General features: G+C 38.5%; 1 protein-coding gene across 2 annotated transcripts; it reads left to right on the top strand.

The window, feature by feature from the left end:
* The first annotated feature begins 562 nt into the window (after nt 1-562).
* Nucleotides 563-17,303, top strand: HRB27C (Heteroproteinous nuclear ribonucleoprotein 27C). Of its 2 annotated transcripts, XM_051211577.1 has the most exons (10): nt 563-664; nt 704-744; nt 779-984; nt 1,020-1,109; nt 1,144-1,192; nt 1,228-1,310; nt 1,346-1,493; nt 6,479-6,730; nt 9,659-10,147; nt 15,761-17,272. In XM_051211577.1, exons 1-10 carry the CDS (start codon nt 633-635, stop codon nt 16,000-16,002), a joined length of 1,632 nt encoding a protein of 543 aa, XP_051071652.1. In that variant the 5' UTR covers nt 563-632; the 3' UTR covers nt 16,003-17,272. The 2 variants fall into 2 exon arrangements, with proteins under 2 accessions (XP_051071652.1, XP_051071651.1); XM_051211578.1 differs by having other exon boundaries at nt 1,020-1,192; nt 15,761-17,303.
* Nucleotides 17,304-18,310: the final 1,007 nt, after the last annotated feature.

The raw sequence follows: 18,310 nt of genomic DNA, 5'->3' as shown, positions 1-18,310 counted from the left end.
CGACCACAAACTGAGTTCACTTGATTGACAGGTGTTCCTCTGCAAGTGACCGCACCAATGACGTAATGAGGAAGACGGAGTCCAATACTATTATACAATAGTAATCCGCGCCAAAAGTCCAACGTTGAGTCGGAAGGCCTATAATGATGTTATAATACTATTATAGTCTTCAGTCAAAACGGTGGCCAATAAAACAGAAGAACAAACGGCATAGATAGTGTTCTATATTTTAAACAACGCAGTAGTAAAATCGTATATCATTCGTCGAAACAATTATCACCGTCTTTTTTAACAAGTGATACAGCAAAACAACAGATACCGAATAAAAATGTGGTTACAAATAAAGTGTGGCAAATTAGAGAAAAAATGTGGTTTTTATTTTTGTTGTTACAAAAATCACTGAATATATGTCACCATACACCAGAGCTCGTGTATAGATCAGACATACTGTGAGATATCTGCGATATGAAACCGCAATTGAGCATTAGGATGCAAGTGCAAAGAAATCAGATAGTTTTCACAAGCTTACCAAGAAGTTATTGGACAAGGCAGAAAACCCGCCGTTATTTCAGTCCCTTAAGGTCGTTGTATAAGAAAGAGCGGCTAATTTGGCTCAGTCTAAACTGCCTGATATGTCCATCGATCCTCAGGGCAATGAAGTTGGGTAATCTTAATAATTGTTGTTTTATTTTCAAATCACCAGAAAGCTGTTCGTGGGAGGGCTGCATCAGTCTACAACTAATGGTATTTCATGTGCTACTCTAATGTATCCGTATAGACTCCCTTAAACTATACTTTTCGAAATTCGGAGATATTGAAGAGTCGACAGTTATGATGGACAACAGAACCGGTCGATCAAGAGGCTTCGGTTATGTCAAGTTTAAAAACGATGAATCTGTCGATTGGGTTCTGAGACAAAAAACTCACCTAATTGACCTTAAAGAAGTCGATCCTAAACGGTGCAATGTTAACATGAAAGGAAAGGTAGTCCAAAGTCTCAAATTTTACTCAATACTTAGAATCGTCGTAGCCTCAAGGTGTTTGTTGGAGGAATCGCCTTTGATCATGATGAAAATATAATTAGGAATTTCTTTTCTAGCTATGGAAGGGTTTGTCTTTCCATTACCAGTCTACTTCTTGTAGGTTACCGACGTTAACTTACTAGCAGGCCAAACCAAACCACGCCATAGAGGTAGTCTGCTCTAACTACTAATAACTGACTTGTAGGCTTTGCATTTGTTGGGTTTGACGATGAAGAGGTGGTTAGGAATCTCATCAAACTGCACTACTTAAACCTGAATGGGAAACAGGTTAGTTATTAAATTTTAACCTATTAGTATGTCAGGTTGAAATAAAAGCAATGAAACCACCTAATACTCAGAAATCTGACTACCAGGTCTCTTCTAACTCAGTACCATCTGTTCAAGGAAACGGACGTCCTGTTCGTAGTGTTCAAAAGAAACAATATGTTACATCTCAATCCAACGGTTCCTGTAAGTCCTTATCCAGCTATCACACTTTCTCTTTTACGTAAATTTTGGTTCTCAAATACTCAATTTATACTTCCCAGCTATAGAACACAGTGGTTCTCTATTCCAGTTTTGAAAGTGCTACTGGTGTAGTTGACCTTTCATGTACCTCGTTTACACATTATTTGCTGTTGAGTCATTCTTTGTGAGTAAAAGCAGAAAAAGTGTAGACATTTACTCATCATTGGTGTTTGCCATATGCTAGGTTGAACTCTATACTTTCGTATTCACACACGAAAAATGAACATGCGATCGCTTTATAATTAATTAAGAAAGAAAGATTAGTTCAGCGAAGAGTTCTCTTTTCGGCGAATTCATTTTCGAAGCTTCTTCTTCTTCGATAGGGCAAGTCAGGATAATTAGTGATGTAACTTCGGAGCAAGTCTATACAGACTAAATGGCCTGTCAACTACATTGAATCAAGTCCGTTAGTCTGGTAACATATGCAAAGTCAATAATATCGATCTGGACTTAGATATCACATTCTTCTAGTAAACGATGAAATGAGTGGTGGGCACATAAAAGCTTCAACGTTGTCGGGTGAAATATTGAGCCATTCGTTCCTTTAGATCTGCGTAGGAGAAAAGCATACCCGGCTGCATCTGCTACCTTGACGTGGTTGTCGGACTTGTCTACCGTGATGACTGAACCGAACTATATTGGCTGGGACACATGTTCCTTTTGGTCCTGCCATGCTCGGTAGGTTGGCTTGAGATGGACTTAAAGCAGCAATTTACGGTCCAAGGGTGAAATCGTTCTGCTGATTGTAGAGGAGTGTGACAGCAGTAGGATGTTTTCCTCGGACAATCAGCATCTACGGCAATACTGCCTTCTCACAACAGAAGAAAGGGGTGATAAAAGGTTAACCCCAAAAATGTCACACTTTACCCTACGAATTTCTGTGTCTTGTGGTAAGCCTTTTCCAAGTGAGGAGCCAACACAAAACCTTCCCATATGTACGACCAGCCACAACCAGTTGTCCCTTGGGGTCTGTCGTCACCCTCCATGGTCGGCAATATCACCTATGTAGTGACGAGAGCTTAATCAAGATGCGATGATATTCAAAACGAACAATAACTAGAAAGAGCCGAACAGCAGTACCCAGATCAAACGGCATATATAACACTACACAAAATTTCGTGTACTAAAAGATAAAATAATAACAACTGTTATACTTGATGGTTCCTTGTTGGGTAACCACCACTATAAGAGTTCGCTTAAAAGTAGTATTGAGCCAATAAAAGTTTTGGTAGGTAATCCAAGCCAATTGTCCCACGCAGTGGAGAGCGGTCTAAAGAGGTACACGATACTATCACGCTCGTCAGTCAAATTCTGTGGTCAATCAAGTAGAAAAGGGAACTATATAAGCAGTAGATATTTGCACGCCAAAATGTAACGGAAGTACCGATCTGTTTGTAGATGAAGCACATTCACTAGTGATGCAAAACAACTAATAGATATTGGATATAAATGTGGTTAGAATATTCATGCGTTACTAGTATTCGATCATAGGCGTCATCGAGTTGCTGTTCGTGTATTTTGGGATCATCGAGTTAGCAATTCTGAGGTCAAATACGGATCTGTGAATGGAAATGTCAAATCGTTTGGAAAGGCAGTAAACCTTTATCGACTACAATATTTAGGGCACTTATTACCTATATTCATCCACCAGCTACCTCGACACACCATGATGGGTAGTGTAGTAGATTGGAAGTGAGCTAGGGGCTGCCATGCCAAGACATGGAATTAATCCATGAAGACGTATTATAGATAGTCATGTAGATAGGTGCAGACTACCTGTTTTTGATCAGCGTGATTTTCGTACCCAATAAATTAAAGACTGGTTGACATGGCTCAAAACCGTCCTCAGTGGCGTTAATGCATTCACTGGTTCTCTTCCTTTAGAACCTAGGTTTCGAAATTCCTTATAATTTTTTATTATTTGTATCCAACTAATCCATATTTTCTGGTATTATATTTCTGTCCCCAATCTTTTTTATCGCCACTAACACCGTTGCTACTTTTATTGCTCTGGAATTTCCTCTGACAGTCCCATCTATCTGTGCTAATGAAGTGTGGCAATGTGCCAATGTACGCGTGTCTCGGGTTCTACGTTGCATATAACTGGCTGACGTATTTTGGGGCGATATTTTTCCACATACTGTGGAATAGAAAGGTCACCGGGAGTTTTTGGGTTGCCGATTTACTTTAACATGTAGACTAGTAGAGAAGTATGGGATTTTCAAAATAATACAAAAACATCAAGGGATACTATGAAGTCATAAGAATAAGCATTTCGCTAACTAGTGATGAGTAAAAGTTTCATACCAGTAAAATGAATGAATATTTCTTTGCTATATGCTGTCTTCAGTGCAGTAAATTTTGTATGGAAACAATACAGCTCCTATGAAAACTGGAAACTAATCATAATAAGCAGTCGCCTTTTATTCTGTGGAGATTATGAGTATAAAAAATCTTGCATCACTAAGTGATTCATTTTTTCAATAGACTTCTTTAAGGATTATATAAGGTTCAACTGTTAACATAATATAAAAATAATAATACTGTCACTATTCCAGAAATCTTGTTGAGTTAGAAAAGTTTCCGAATGTTCCTGCGTTACATGTTTCAAAAGTCATCTAACTGGGGTGCAAAATAATTCTGCAGGACTGTCAGGAACCTAAGCATGCACTTACCATTTGAGGTGATCCGTTAGAGGTAGTTGGTAGTTCGTATATCTGGGTAATTGTGTCGTTGTTTTTAGTGGTGTTATAGATAAACCCAGTCTAAGTATAGTGGAAGAGCGAATTACAATAATCTAGGCTATCTTTGGATCCATTTCGATGTTAGTCTGGCTGTGGATGGTCAATCCTACAACTCATCAGTGATAGCAGTTTTGTTTTATGCTTGTAGAATTTGACCTCTCCGAGCTCAGGGTCCTCAAGGAATCTGTGTTCAATTATCATTGTCTCCAAAGGGCTGTTGACATCCATCGGTAACGTCATGTTAGTAATATTGAGTTTCGGCAAACTTTATTTGTTATTTATTTATTTATTTGAACACATAAATATTGGTACAAGGGGGCACCAAATATATATGCGCCACACAAAACAATGAGAATTTGAGGAGAAAAAAGGAGGTAAGGAGCGTAAAAAAGAACAATAATGACCAGATTAGTGTAAGGTAGTGTAATAATAATAATAATAATAATAACAATAATAATAGTAATGGTGGGGGAAATGGAAAGGTACAGCCAGAAGAAATCTTCCAGTTAAGGAAGAAACAACCACTTTTTTATGAAGAAAGTAAAAGAAGGTTACAGCAGGATCGCCACTGGCCTCTATTCTGAGCCATATCTGATAACGTCTCTAGCCACTGTGTCGCACCATCTCTCGGACCCCAGCCAGGGAGTCGTGAAGGACCAACAGAAGCCGTCCTTTTGCAGGTTTCTTTCATACCACGACACCATGTCGTACACTGACCACCTCTCTGCTTTTTCCAACCAGCCCCAGCGTCGGAAAATAATGCCCGACGTGAAATTCTCGGGGACGACATTCGTAGAACATGTCCGAGCCACCGAAGCCGGTGTTTCAAGATGGTGACACCAATTGGATTATCGTCTCTGCGCCCGAACACACAATGCCGAACCTCTGCATTACTAAGATGGTGTTGCCACTGCATGTCAGCAATCCTTCGGAGACAACGATGATCAAACACAGAGAATCGCCTAACATCCTCAACTCGGAGAGGCCAGGTTTCACAAGCATAGAGCAAAACCGCTCTCACCGACGCGTTGTAGATTCGACGTTTTACAGCCAGACTGACATCACGATGGCCTAGATTGGCATAAGCCACTCTGGCTTTCACTATAAGTACATTGATCCCATCACTCACGCCACCACCAGCACTTATGCAGCTACCCAAATACACGAACTTCTCGACTACTTCTATCTGCTTACCATCCAGGCTGAGTACAGGATTCGAATCCTGCCAGTCTTGTAGAAGCGCTTTGCACTTCGAAGGTGCAAAGCACATACCATACCTACGGACATTAATTGCCAACTGATTAAGTGCGGATTGCATGCCTTGGGCATTATCGCACAGTAAGACAATATCGTCCGCATACTCAAGGTCGAGAAGTCTTTCTTCAGGCAACAGATTCACACCTTCATTTGTACTCGGTGACAATAACTCAGTTTATGTCACCATTTTAAACCACTGGCTTCGGTGGTTTAGGCATGTTTTACGAATGCCATTCTAGCGACTTCCACGTCGATAATTATTTGTTGATGCTTGGGCTGATAGAAAAAGGCTGAAAGATGGTCAGTATATGAAATCGCTCCATGGAATGAAAGAAAGCTACATAGGACTGGTTGTGGTCCTCGGAGTTGTGTAACCCAATGACTCGATACACCATCAGACATGTCTGCTTATAAAGCCAGTATCGATTATAAAGGTGAGATGGACACCCTTTACTGAGAACTTTCCTAGTTGAATTTCTAACTAAACTATATTTCCTATTCTTATCCATTTATTTAATTTTCGGATTGTACTCTTGTTTCCTCTGTTATTTATTCACAATATTATCCGATTATTTGTGTGACTCACAATTTTGGGGTGCCCAATTGTACCTCAATTTATGGTTATTAAGTAAATAAGAAGTCAATACGGTTACATGTCAAGTGTTAGAACCAATTAATTATATATATTTTCAGCATCTGTCACTTATTGTCACCAGTTATTATAGTAAGCTTATTTAATGATTTATGGAAATCTAATCAAATATCTATACTTTATGATACCAGCTGGAAAGTCACGAAAGTTATCATTCTTCGGGTTTAAAAGGATCAATATTTTCTTTGGACACAAAACAAACCTTTCACTACAGATCTTGGTTTTTATGAGTTACGCTTACTGTGAGATGTATTAACGTGTTATATATATTATAGGTGCACCCTGGAGTCACTGGCCTGGAAACTGGGGTTCTCATGGGCAACCTCAAGCTTGGCCTTCTTTGGGCTGGGCTAATGCAAATCCCAATCCTCCACATAATGGCCAAACTGGAGTTGGTCCTGGCCCTCCTCTACAAAATATTGGTACACCACTGGGAAACTGGCCTGATCATTCTATCAATTCTACAAATGGTTGGATGCCTGCAGCTTGGGGTCACCAAATCGCTGCACCTACGACGGCAAGTCGCAGTAAGCTACTAGATTTTTTCGGTTAATGTCTAAAGTCCTGATCACTATGCATCACAGCAACAATATTGATACAAAAAATTGTATTGTCTTGAGTGTTCAATAATCCCGATTACCTATATGTTATCCGTTTTCACGTAAAATTAATCCTCGGTTGTTATAACGCTGTTTGGTCCTATATTATTTGATTGATAATATCTATCTATTAGTTGTTTGTTCATTTCATCGTAGCTGCGCGTTTATAGCCTCTGCTACATATGTCATCTGAAGTGCCTTCACTTGGCGTGGCTATTTCAAATAAAAGCGAAGGAATAAGGGATTTCAATGTTTAAACAGGACCAGTGTATGGACAGTCCACATAAGGTAGCCTAAGCTCATTCTCTATCATTATTTACCATGGTTTCGAGAGTCTAGTAAATGAACCCATTTATTTTAGCAACCATCACGGAATGTCTTCTGACAATGTTCGATTGCTTTTTAAACCAAACAACTTGGCCTGAAACCGGGAGATAATGTAATAAGTAGGAGTAGTTGAGTTGAAATACTAATTATTAATTCTCACAACTCTCTAATTCGTACTTTAGTAATCACGAATGAATCAGTGTTCAAGGTAAAGGAAAATCTCTGAACTTATTCAAAGGTATTGTATCTTTTGTAATTCGAATTAGGTGTGGAAGTGTTGAAAGAAATCATGATTGTTTAAAAGCATCATAGGTAAGCACTAGAATCAACTAGCTTTGATTCTAAAGCTTGAACGGTACTATCGCCTTCACAAAAATTATGCTGATATAATAGTACCCAAATATCCTGGTACAGCCGGGAATGGAGAGAGTCAGCTCTCCTCCCTTGAAATGCTCTCACATGGCCATGCGTATATAGCCTCTGCCAAGGAAGTCCTACTCACCGCCTTCTAGTGGAATTTCTGTTGTTTACGAAATTGAGAGGACGAAAAGCGAATGTCCGGAGCTTAAACCGGGTTGGTCGATATGGAGGGTCCACCTAGGGGAGTTGGAAAATCCTGATTTCAAACCAACGGTGCACATGGGCTCCAGTATCCTAAAGAGACAAATGGCGTATGAACCAATTATTGACCATCGGCTTCCATGGGACTTCATCTCCTTACGTTGCTCCACTGTCTTGTGGATCACACCTTTAGGTCGAAAGCTCCAGGCATGGCCCCCTAAGAAAACCACCTGCTTCGGTCTGGGAATCCGGGCAGTATCACAGCCCACACACAAATCAAGTGACTTGTATGGCGCATATGTATTCGGTGCCTCTTTGTACCAATATTTATATGTTCAAATAAATAAATAAATACTTGGTTTACTCATATAACCTCCTAAAGTAACTATATTTATCATAAGTACGTCCATTTTACATAAACATATCTTTGATTGAGAATATCCATCGACTTGTTTTTAGAATATGTGTTACGTATGTCTAATTACTTTATCTCGACGGGAGGAGTTTACTGATGTAGGAGTAAGTTGAAAGAAATCTAAGGGCTACCAAACCAAAACATAGGATTAGTCTATAAAGTCAGTTACAGTTGAACTGAATCATGTTGTTAGATGAAGACTATCTGTTGGGGAACATTGCAGTCTTCATGAACTAACTTTGGAGACTGAGTGATGTGGCTCAAAATTGGTGACCTAAGTGCGTTTATTCTTTGTCTTCCTATCTACAACATTATTCATACTCTTTCGCTATTCGTGTTTCTAATTCCGTTTCTTCGTAATAATGTGATATGGTAACTTGGGCCAACGCAGGTATACAGCCAATCTCTACGTTGATTATAACTTACTTTTACCTTGTCATTTTGAGGTGTTCATCTCTATTCTAAAGTCGTAGACTCTCCAAGCCGTCCTAAGTTGCTGAGTAATCACCGTTCGAAAACCTATTCAACTTAATATATGACGCAGTGTGAAACATCACTTGTTTAAATGTGCACTTTTGGAAGCAAACTGAACAATATCCATGTCTTGACTGGACTCGGAATAGTTTTTGTATTAATTCGTGATGTTCCTGGAAAATTCATTCTCAAAACTCTAGTTGAGTACTTTAAATTCATTTTTCATCCATAGAGTTCAATAATTTGTTTTACATACACTTATCTAGAGATTCTGTGATATCGGTGTTAATGTTACACTGAGTAATATAAGCAAAACAGTATTAATCAACTAGTTACCAATTAAAGGTGGCTTTTATAGTTTTACTGTCTGGATGAGTTCTACCCCCAAACGAATAACTCCCATCAAGCATTTTCTCGACGGAGATGGTTATATTAACCATGGGCTTAAATATACGGGTTGGGTATGTACATAGATAAAAGCCTCTTGGGGAGTTAGTGCGGCGTGGACTTTTTATCTTGAGATTAGGTAATACTGGTGGTCCATTACAACTTCGCATAGATCTCTTTGTTAGTCAGTGTCAATCAATTTATAAGACATCACCGGTGTGCATACTGATATCTCTGCCACTGAAAATTTCAGTTCGTCATATTGCACTCGGCTGCCGGAAACGTAATTATGTAAAGAATTGCTGTTCTAAATATGCACTGTAGCGTATTTCAAACTCATACTAATACATTTGTTATGGGCTGTATGATATACTGGACCAAAATCACCCATCATGATAGATTACATCTTAATACTTGGCAACTAGTATTCCCATTCCATGTACCACATTTTTTAATGTTTTTTTGCTTGGCGTTTTGTACTCGAAATGGTTTGTTCGAGTAAATAAACAAGCACTGGTTCTTTTGGTAATTTTTAGGCCATAATTAACATGAGGGCTAGATACACTATCTGATTGTCATAATGAAATAATCTGATGATCAGATCATTGAAAGTTGTATCTAAACCTTTATACTACTGCTCTAACTACAGCTTGTGCCTTGCTGACCTTTGTATCATTCTTTGCACTTTATAGTTCACACATTAAATGATGACTCACTATACAATCAACAGTCTGTACACAAGTCTCAGCCCGGTTGGGATTCAATCTGTTTAGCTCCGCTGGGGACTGTACCTGGTTCTGGGCATAATTCTCTTGATCCATTAGTCAATTCCATTGACTCTTGGAATCATTCAGCTGCTGCTGGTCTTTGCCAACTAGCTCCACCTTCTTTAAGTTCAAGTTTGGCCTTGGGCGCCCCATCGATTGTTCCTGGTGGCTGGAATCACGGTAATGCCGTATCACGTTCTCTGAACAGTCACTGGACAGGACCTACTTCCTCCGTTATTCCAGGTCCTAGGCCGCCCAACCATTTGGCTGCTGGTTATATTAACGAAGTACTCCCTACACATCAAAATGGAGCTTCTATATCCGGAATGGCAACAGCTGCTGCGATTGGTCTTGGTAACTCCCCTGGTTGTCCACCGATGCCTCATTGGTCATCAACAGGATCTGTAGATCCAAGTGAGTTTTCTAACGTTTATTGTATTTGTAATCTCTGATGCCTTTTTACCGTATGACATTTTGGCATGTAATTTTATCTTATTCATTCTTGGCGGTGGATATTGACTAGTTGTCTAAATCACTACGCACTTTGTAATTTATCATCTGATTTCCCAGTTAATACCGTAGGTTTCTTCATATGTATAAGTTAGTTTACACTTACGTATTAAGGAAATGGTACCTTTGGGTAACTTCTATGCTTCACGTATTGTTGGGTTAGATAAACTTATTTCCTTGTATGTAAAGTTCCTAACTTAGTCACCACAACAAATCCATCTCGTTATTTGTCTTTTTTTTACTATACAAGACCGATAGTACAAGCTGTTGATATATAAAGTCTCACAAAACCTAGGCTCTTTGCTATCATTTTTAAGTTAATATTGTGTTTTAAAGTAGGCTATGCGCCTTGTTATAGATATTAAACGTGTAATCAGATTGAAGCTTCAAAATTAAGTTCCATATTTACTGGCACTCACCAAGTGAGTTTACTTTGAACCTTTGAAGGACCGTTACCGTATGAAAAATCCGAACCCACGTTACCTGGCACTACGACTAGAGACATTCCCCTCGAGATATTATAGCTGCTGCTGACTTCCTGTAGAATTAGAGTAATTGTATCAAACCGTTAATAAGTAGTAACCAATATAATTTGTTTTAGTTTCAAATGTTGGTCAAATCCTCTCATTCAGTCAACGTAATCAGTAAACAATGAGTATCTGGAATGTAATAAGTGTCAGTAGACATTGAATTCTACATCCATATGTTGTTAATAATTGGCGTCAACACTGGTATCAAAGTGTATTATGATATGATTCGTTCATCATTACGCTGTAGATAATAAGATGTTTTGACTTTGTTTATGTAATAATGTATGCTTTTCCATGAAAATTATAACCATGATGTATGATCTTTAGTAATTTTCTGATATTTATACAGAAATGCTTGTTAAAAGTAAATGCATACGTGGAATCACTTGCAATAGAATTATTCATCACCATCTATCTTTCAAAATATATATGCTCTCACACGGCCACGCGTATACAGCCTCTGCCAGGGAAGTCATACTCACTGCCTTCTTGTGACGGGGGTGTTGTTTACGGAGTTGAGAGGACGACAAGCGAATGTCCGGAGCTTTAACCGGGTTGGTGGACACGGAGAGTTTACCTAAGACAGTTGGAAAACCCTGATTCCAAACCACTGGTGCACATGGGCTCCAGCACCCTGAGGGAACAAATGGCGTATGAACTAATCGTTTGTCACCGGCTACCATGGGACTGCATTTCCTTACGATGCTCCACTGCCTTGTGGATCAGACCTTTAGGTCGAAAGCTCCAGGCATGGCCGCCCAAGAAAACCACCTGCTTCGGTCTGGGAATCCGGGCAGTATCACAGCCCAAACACAAATATGATGTAATGTCGATATTTATGGAAAATACTTTTCTTGCTTCGATTACCAATCAAACGATTCACATCATTATTATTACTACTACTATTGTTATTATTATTATTATTTATTTATTTATTACAACATTTATTCACTCTTTTATTCCCACTCTGCGTATCCTTATTTTTCGACTTATATAGCAGCTCGCCTATCTAAACGTTCTCGAGTCACTGACTGGTTGAAAATTGTATGCTACCACCAAATACGAATACTGAAGCAGTTTTTTTGAAACCACATGCACCATTCAAACTGGCTGCCTTCAACGTTCGCACACTTATGCAGGTCGGACAACAGATAAGGCTGGCTATGTCTTTAGAAAGTCTTAATATTGATGTTTGCTGTCTATCCGAGACCCGTATTCAAGACTCTGGCGAAGTACTACAAATTTGCTCTCCATCTGTCGCTTCGAAAAGCTTGTTTTACGTGCGCTTATCCGGGGACCCTGTGGCATCTTCGTCTGGTCTTGCTGGCGCTGGTGTCGCACTAAGCGCTAGAGCTGAGGCAGCACTAATCAACTGGATCCCCATTAACAGTCGGTTATGCGCTGTTAGATTAGAAAGTTCCATCAAAGTGAGAAGAAATCGGCGTGAGAAACGATGTCTTTTCGTCATCTCCGCCTATGTTCCGACAGATTACAGCCCGGATACAACCAAGGATGAATTCCACCACCAGTTAACTGCTCTTTTCCAGAAAGTGCGTTCGACAGATATTGTAGTACTAGCCGGAGACTTGAATGCTCAGGTCGGGAGTCTAGGCACAGAAGAGAGTCGTTTAGGTGGCTGATGGGGACTTGTTGGTCGCAGAACAGATAACGGCGACCGTCTACCGCAACTGTACACAAACCACAACCTGTTTCTGGCTAGCACTAACTTCCGGCTTAGTCATCGCCGATGTGCCACCTGGCGTCTTCCCTCTGTATCTCAAGCCTGAACTCAGATTGATCACATCGCGATCAGCTACCGCTGGCGTGGTTGTGTACAAGACTGCCGCTCCTTTCGGAGTACCTATCTGGACTCTGACTATGCTTTGGTCTGCGCCAATCTTACCTTACTTTTCAGTGGACAACGAAGTGACCGCCACCAAAAGATTGATGTTAGCAAGCTGGTTGCAACTTCTGTTGCTAGTATGTATCAAACCGAGCTAGTTTCTAGGCTAGCTACCATTCCACCGAAAAGTATAGATGAGCATTGGTTGCAGTTGCATGACGACATGAAAATGGCGGGTACAGTCAGTTGTGGGTTCGCGAAACGTCCCGCTTATAAGCACTGGGTCTCTTCAGGCTCTTTACAACTCATTGAAGCCCGTAGGTCTACTCCGGGTGACCGTGAGTTTGACCATAAACGAAAGATGTTACGTAAGGAAATTGGGCAGAGCTTGCGTAAGAACCGAGAAGCCTGGTGGTCGAAGCGTGCTAATGAGTTGGAAGCAGCAGCTGCATCTGGTAATTACCGGAAGCTCTTCCAACTCATCCGAGCCACTGGCAGCAAGAAGTCTGGTGTGATCGAAACAATCTGTGAGGATGATGGGATGCCAATCACTAACATCCATCGACGTCTTGGACGATGGGCAGAATTCTTCTAAGAGCAGTTTCACTTACCTGCTGCTCCGGTCGGACTGTTCCTGTAAAAACTATCGGGGGATAAGTTTACTTCCGATTGCGTCCAGGCTATTGGCTTCCGTCATACTTCGTATGTTGTTCAAAACCCGAGAAAGATTGACTCGCGAGGAGCAGGCTGGTTTTCGTTCCGGGCGAGGATGTATTGATCATATCTTCACCCTCTGCCAAATGTTAGAACACCGTCATACTTATCAAAGGCCAACAATCGTAGTGTTTCTTGACATCAGGGCTGCCTTTGATTCGTTGGACAGGACTGTTCTCTGGGATTGTCTATTGAAGAAGGGTGTGCCTGAGAAGTTTATTGACATCCTAAAAGCCCTATATACAAACACCTCAGGCAGAGTGAGGGCATACAACCACCTCTCTCCATTGTTCCATTCGAGCAGTGGGGTTAGGCAGGGTTGCCCAATCTCACCACTCCTCTTCAACTTTGCCATCGATGACATTCTGGAAACAGCTCTGATGAATGTAAGTAATGGTGGTGTGGATCTGTTGCCTGAAGAAAGACTTCTCGACCTTGAGTATGCGGATGATATTGTCTTACTGTGCGATAATGCCCAAGGCATGCAATCCGCACTTAATCAGTTGGCAATCAATGTCCGTAGGTATGGTATGTGCTTTGCACCTTCGAAGTGCAAAGCGCTTCTACAAGACTGGCAGGATTCGAATCCTGTACTCAGCCTGGATGGTAAGCAGATAGAAGTAGTCGAGAAGTTCGTGTATTTGGGTAGCTGCATAAGTGCTGGTGGTGGCGTGAGTGATGGGATCAATGTACTTATAGTGAAAGCCAGAGTGGCTTATGCCAATCTAGGCCATCGTGATGTCAGTCTGGCTGTAAAACGTCGAATCTACAACGCGTCGGTGAGAGCGGTTTTGCTCTATGCTTGTGAAACCTGGCCTCTCCGAGTTGAGGATGTTAGGCGATTCTCTGTGTTTGATCATCGTTGTCTCCGAAGGATTGCTGACATCCAGTGGCAACACCATCTTAGTAATGCAGAGGTTCGGCATTGTGTGTTCGGGCGCAGAGACGATAATCCAATTGGTGTCACCATCTTGAAACACCGGCTTCGGTGGCTCGGACATGTTCTACGAATGTCGTCCCCGAGAATTTCACATCGGGCATTATTTTCCGACGCTGGGGCTGGTTGGAAAAAGCAGAGAGGTGGTCAGTGTACGACATGGTGTCGTGGTATGAAAGAAACCTGCAAAAGGACGGCTTCTGTTGGTCCTTCACGACTCCCTGGCTGGGGTCCGAGAGATGGTGCGACACAGTGGCTAGAGACGTTATCAGATATGGCTCAGAATAGAGGCCAGTGGCGATCCTGCTGTAACCTTCTTTTACTTTCTTCATAAAAAAGTGGTTGTTTCTTCCTTAACTGGAAGATTTCTTCTGGCTGTACCTTTCCATTTCCCCCACCATTACTATTATTATTGTTATTATTATTATTATTATTACACTACCTTACACTAATCTGGTCATTATTGTTCTTTTTTTACGCTCCTTACCTTCTTTTTTTCTCCTCGAATTCCCATTGTTTTGTGTGGCGCATATATATTTGGTGCCCCCTTGTACCAATATTTATGTGTTCAAATAAATAAATATGTAAAATAAGTGATGCACATTAACTTAATCCTAATTTAATCACCTGACTGATACTATTCAAAAACGTTTTATTCAATAGGTCTGGTATGAGTTTTCTAGAAGAATAACCAAGCATGAAGATTATTGACTAAATAGGATTCGGAAAAAGTAACACTGTGCTTAGTGGATTATCTAATCATGTTAAGTTGTGGAATATGAAATGTGAATATGAGTTGTTTAGTGTGAATTATGATATGGTCGCAAATAAAATCAGTTTGATTGATAGTCAAAAAATATAGCATCCTTGAGATGAAAATAAATACATGTATTTTCATGTGATATTGTGCTATAATTGTTTAAGGTATATCCAGTTATCATACGTTATTAAGGTAAATGGTTGTATTTCATTGTTGTCCACAAAAATGAAGTGAAAAAGAAGCGACAGATTAGATTTATACCCATTAACTAAAGGTTGCTATGATGCAACGAGTTGTACTGTATCTCGTCTGTATATGGGCAAGCATAAATAGTCTGTTTGTTTTTGAAAAGGGAGTCAACATCTTTTCGAAAAATCTTTGTCCTTTCTAAGTCGATTGTATGTCCTTTTTCTGTTAAGTAGGGAGTAATTTGATTTGCTTTGTGACCCCTATTTATACTTGTTAACCTTGATAATTTCCCTGATGAATCTCAAACTAGAATATCAAGCGAAACATCAGAGTTCTTTTTTAGAATTTGAATCACCGAGTCTTTTTCAAGACATCGTTTTTCTTCTAATATTTTCCGTATTATTAGGGAACCAAGTATCGCAAAGCTATTCGTTCAAATTTGAAAAAGTCTTTATATAGCTTAATGATAGTAGTTCACACTGATTCTGATTTTTTATGGTGTTATGTATGCTTCATACGTTTTCTCGTCTTTTTTTTGATGAAGGTAATATAAAATTAAATGAATCATTGTACAGAACGTCTGCTGGTTGTAATCTTTCTTCTACTCGTGGCGCAGTACCAAATCAAACTGGTCTCAATTTATCCCATCCAGGTACACTTGCTCCAAATGGTTTACTCTCCGGTGATTGGTGTTGTGCTATGCCTACAAATAATATAGGTTCATCACGTGTTGCGTCTAACAACAATAACTTTCGTCTACCAATATCACATATGTGTAAACGATAAAATTAAAACATTAAGAAGATAAATGAAGTATTGCTATCTTTATAATTTCTCTGTGTGACTGTCTGTCTGTACGATGTGGCAGTTTCTTTCTCTACATTCCTACCACATAATATTTATCTTTAAAAATACACAAATGGTTTAATCTATTCATCAGAATGTAACCTTAACTCTCCCCTTCCCCAGTGAAAGTTTACATGAATCTTGTATCATTGAAATACTAATATGAACAATTATTTCTACCACTACTTTTATTGAATTTCAGTAACATACGTATATTCTTCCATTTTATCATTATAGGATCCTGATACTTCTGTAATTTACTATATTTATGCCTTAGTATGTGTATGTGTTTGTTCGCATTTGCTAATTGGATCTCATCTTAATGGGACTGTCTTTTAAGGCAAATGATGCATATATACATTACATCTTATCAATATATGTATACTTATGCGTTTACTATTATTATTTAGTGTGAACATTCTGATTTTTCCCGCCCTTTTATTTACCTGTAAATCTCTTAATTGTCTTCCTGGGATTTACAACATCAACCTTGCATTTTTTGTCATGATAAAACAAATCTCTTCTGTTTTGTTGTTGTCATCATAGTAATTGTAATACATTTATATATATATTTCCGTCTCTGTCCTATATCTTTAACATTTCTTCCTTTTTTCCCTACCTTTCTATCTGATCCACACAACGTGTTATTTTGTGTATGTTTGTCTCTGTATGTGCGCGTGTACAGCGGTGTTTTACTATTCCATATGCTGTAATTATTATATTTTTTCCAATGAGTTGGATTTAATGGGATAAAGACAACCATGTAGTTTATCATATATTCGACATACATGATTATATTTTATATAATGAGTCAAATATTTGTATGGTTACTTGAGATGTATGCGTGTGCACTTTTAATGTTAATTGCTGATTGCCTTCAACAATAAGGAAGTTGATGAAGCGTGTTTTTTACCACATGTTTTTGCGTATATGCTGTATTGCTACTGTTATTATTTAATTAGTCAATCTTTTTGTTTTTCAATTTTTATTTAAGTAATTAGTCTATTTATTTATTTACTTGCAATTTGTTATTTATTATTATTTTCCTTGATTGCTTTTCTCTTCTAAAGTCATTATTGTTAAATTATCTTTTATTGTTATTATTATTTATTATCTGTTCGTTAATTTATTTATTTACTAATATGAATTATATTTGTATCATGATCATTCATAGTGCTATGGTCTAATTGTCATAATTATTAATTTTACTATAGTAGTATAAATAATGTTGTTGATCTGAATTTGATTTTTATTTATTTTATAGTATTTTATGGAAATCATTAGTAGGATAGAGAAAAAAAGGTTATTACAATTGATTTCATAGATATTATTCCTAAAAATGAATAATGATTTATACTTCCTAAGACTTGTAAGGTAGATTTAGACAAAGTAACAACAAAAAAAAAAAGAACGATATTTATAAGAAATTGTTCTTGCTTTACTGAGTTTTATTATATAAATTAATATAATAAAACTTATATGTATATCTGATAAATTATTAGAATGTACTTCAATTAATTCATTAAAATTATTTAGCTGAAATGACATCTAATATTTCCAACATTATTATTTCAATATATATACATATACAAACTGTACTGGGAATACATTGTCTGTAAGTATCTATTCAGTTGTTTGGTCTTAAGAATGATAAATTTGTTCTGTGCATAATTTAATAATCATTAGGAAGATTTTTCATTGGGTTACTTAAAAAAATCTGTTCATAGGCATTTAAACAGTAAAGATTCATAAACCCCTCTATAGTTTAAAAAAATATATATCTAAGCAAAATATTTTCCACTTGAATAAAATTATAGTCCTGAGTTCTGTTTCATGTAGGTTTGTAGAGTTTTCATGATATCCGAACCCATCGTATTCAGTGTTAAAAATGAGGATGTTGTTTACTTCAGATATTGTAGACTGTGTAGGACTAGTTTATTTTTAACTAGGGTTTGGATAGTTTAGTGGTTAGAGCACCCGATTTCAAAACATTGAAGCGTTGGTTCAAGCAACACCTTAGGTACTTTGTTCTGATTAGTATTATCGATTCCCACCCAAAAAGTACAACTGATAGCTGAGTACACGAATGTCCACTTGCTTACTGTTGCGACAGGTCACATTACTGATTACCGTCCAAATTTTTTTACAGGAATGCTTTCATTTTATCAGATACTAGTGAAAATGGATGACCTTTTACCTTTATTTAAGATGACTGGATTATTGTAGTTGTGTAGTAAACGAGAATACA

Source organism: Schistosoma haematobium, chromosome ZW, assembly GCF_000699445.3.
Source record: "Schistosoma haematobium chromosome ZW, whole genome shotgun sequence".
Lineage (NCBI taxonomy): Eukaryota > Metazoa > Platyhelminthes > Trematoda > Strigeidida > Schistosomatidae > Schistosoma > Schistosoma haematobium.
Note: the sequence above shows the minus strand (reverse complement) of the source record. Positions and strands in the feature narration are given on the sequence as shown.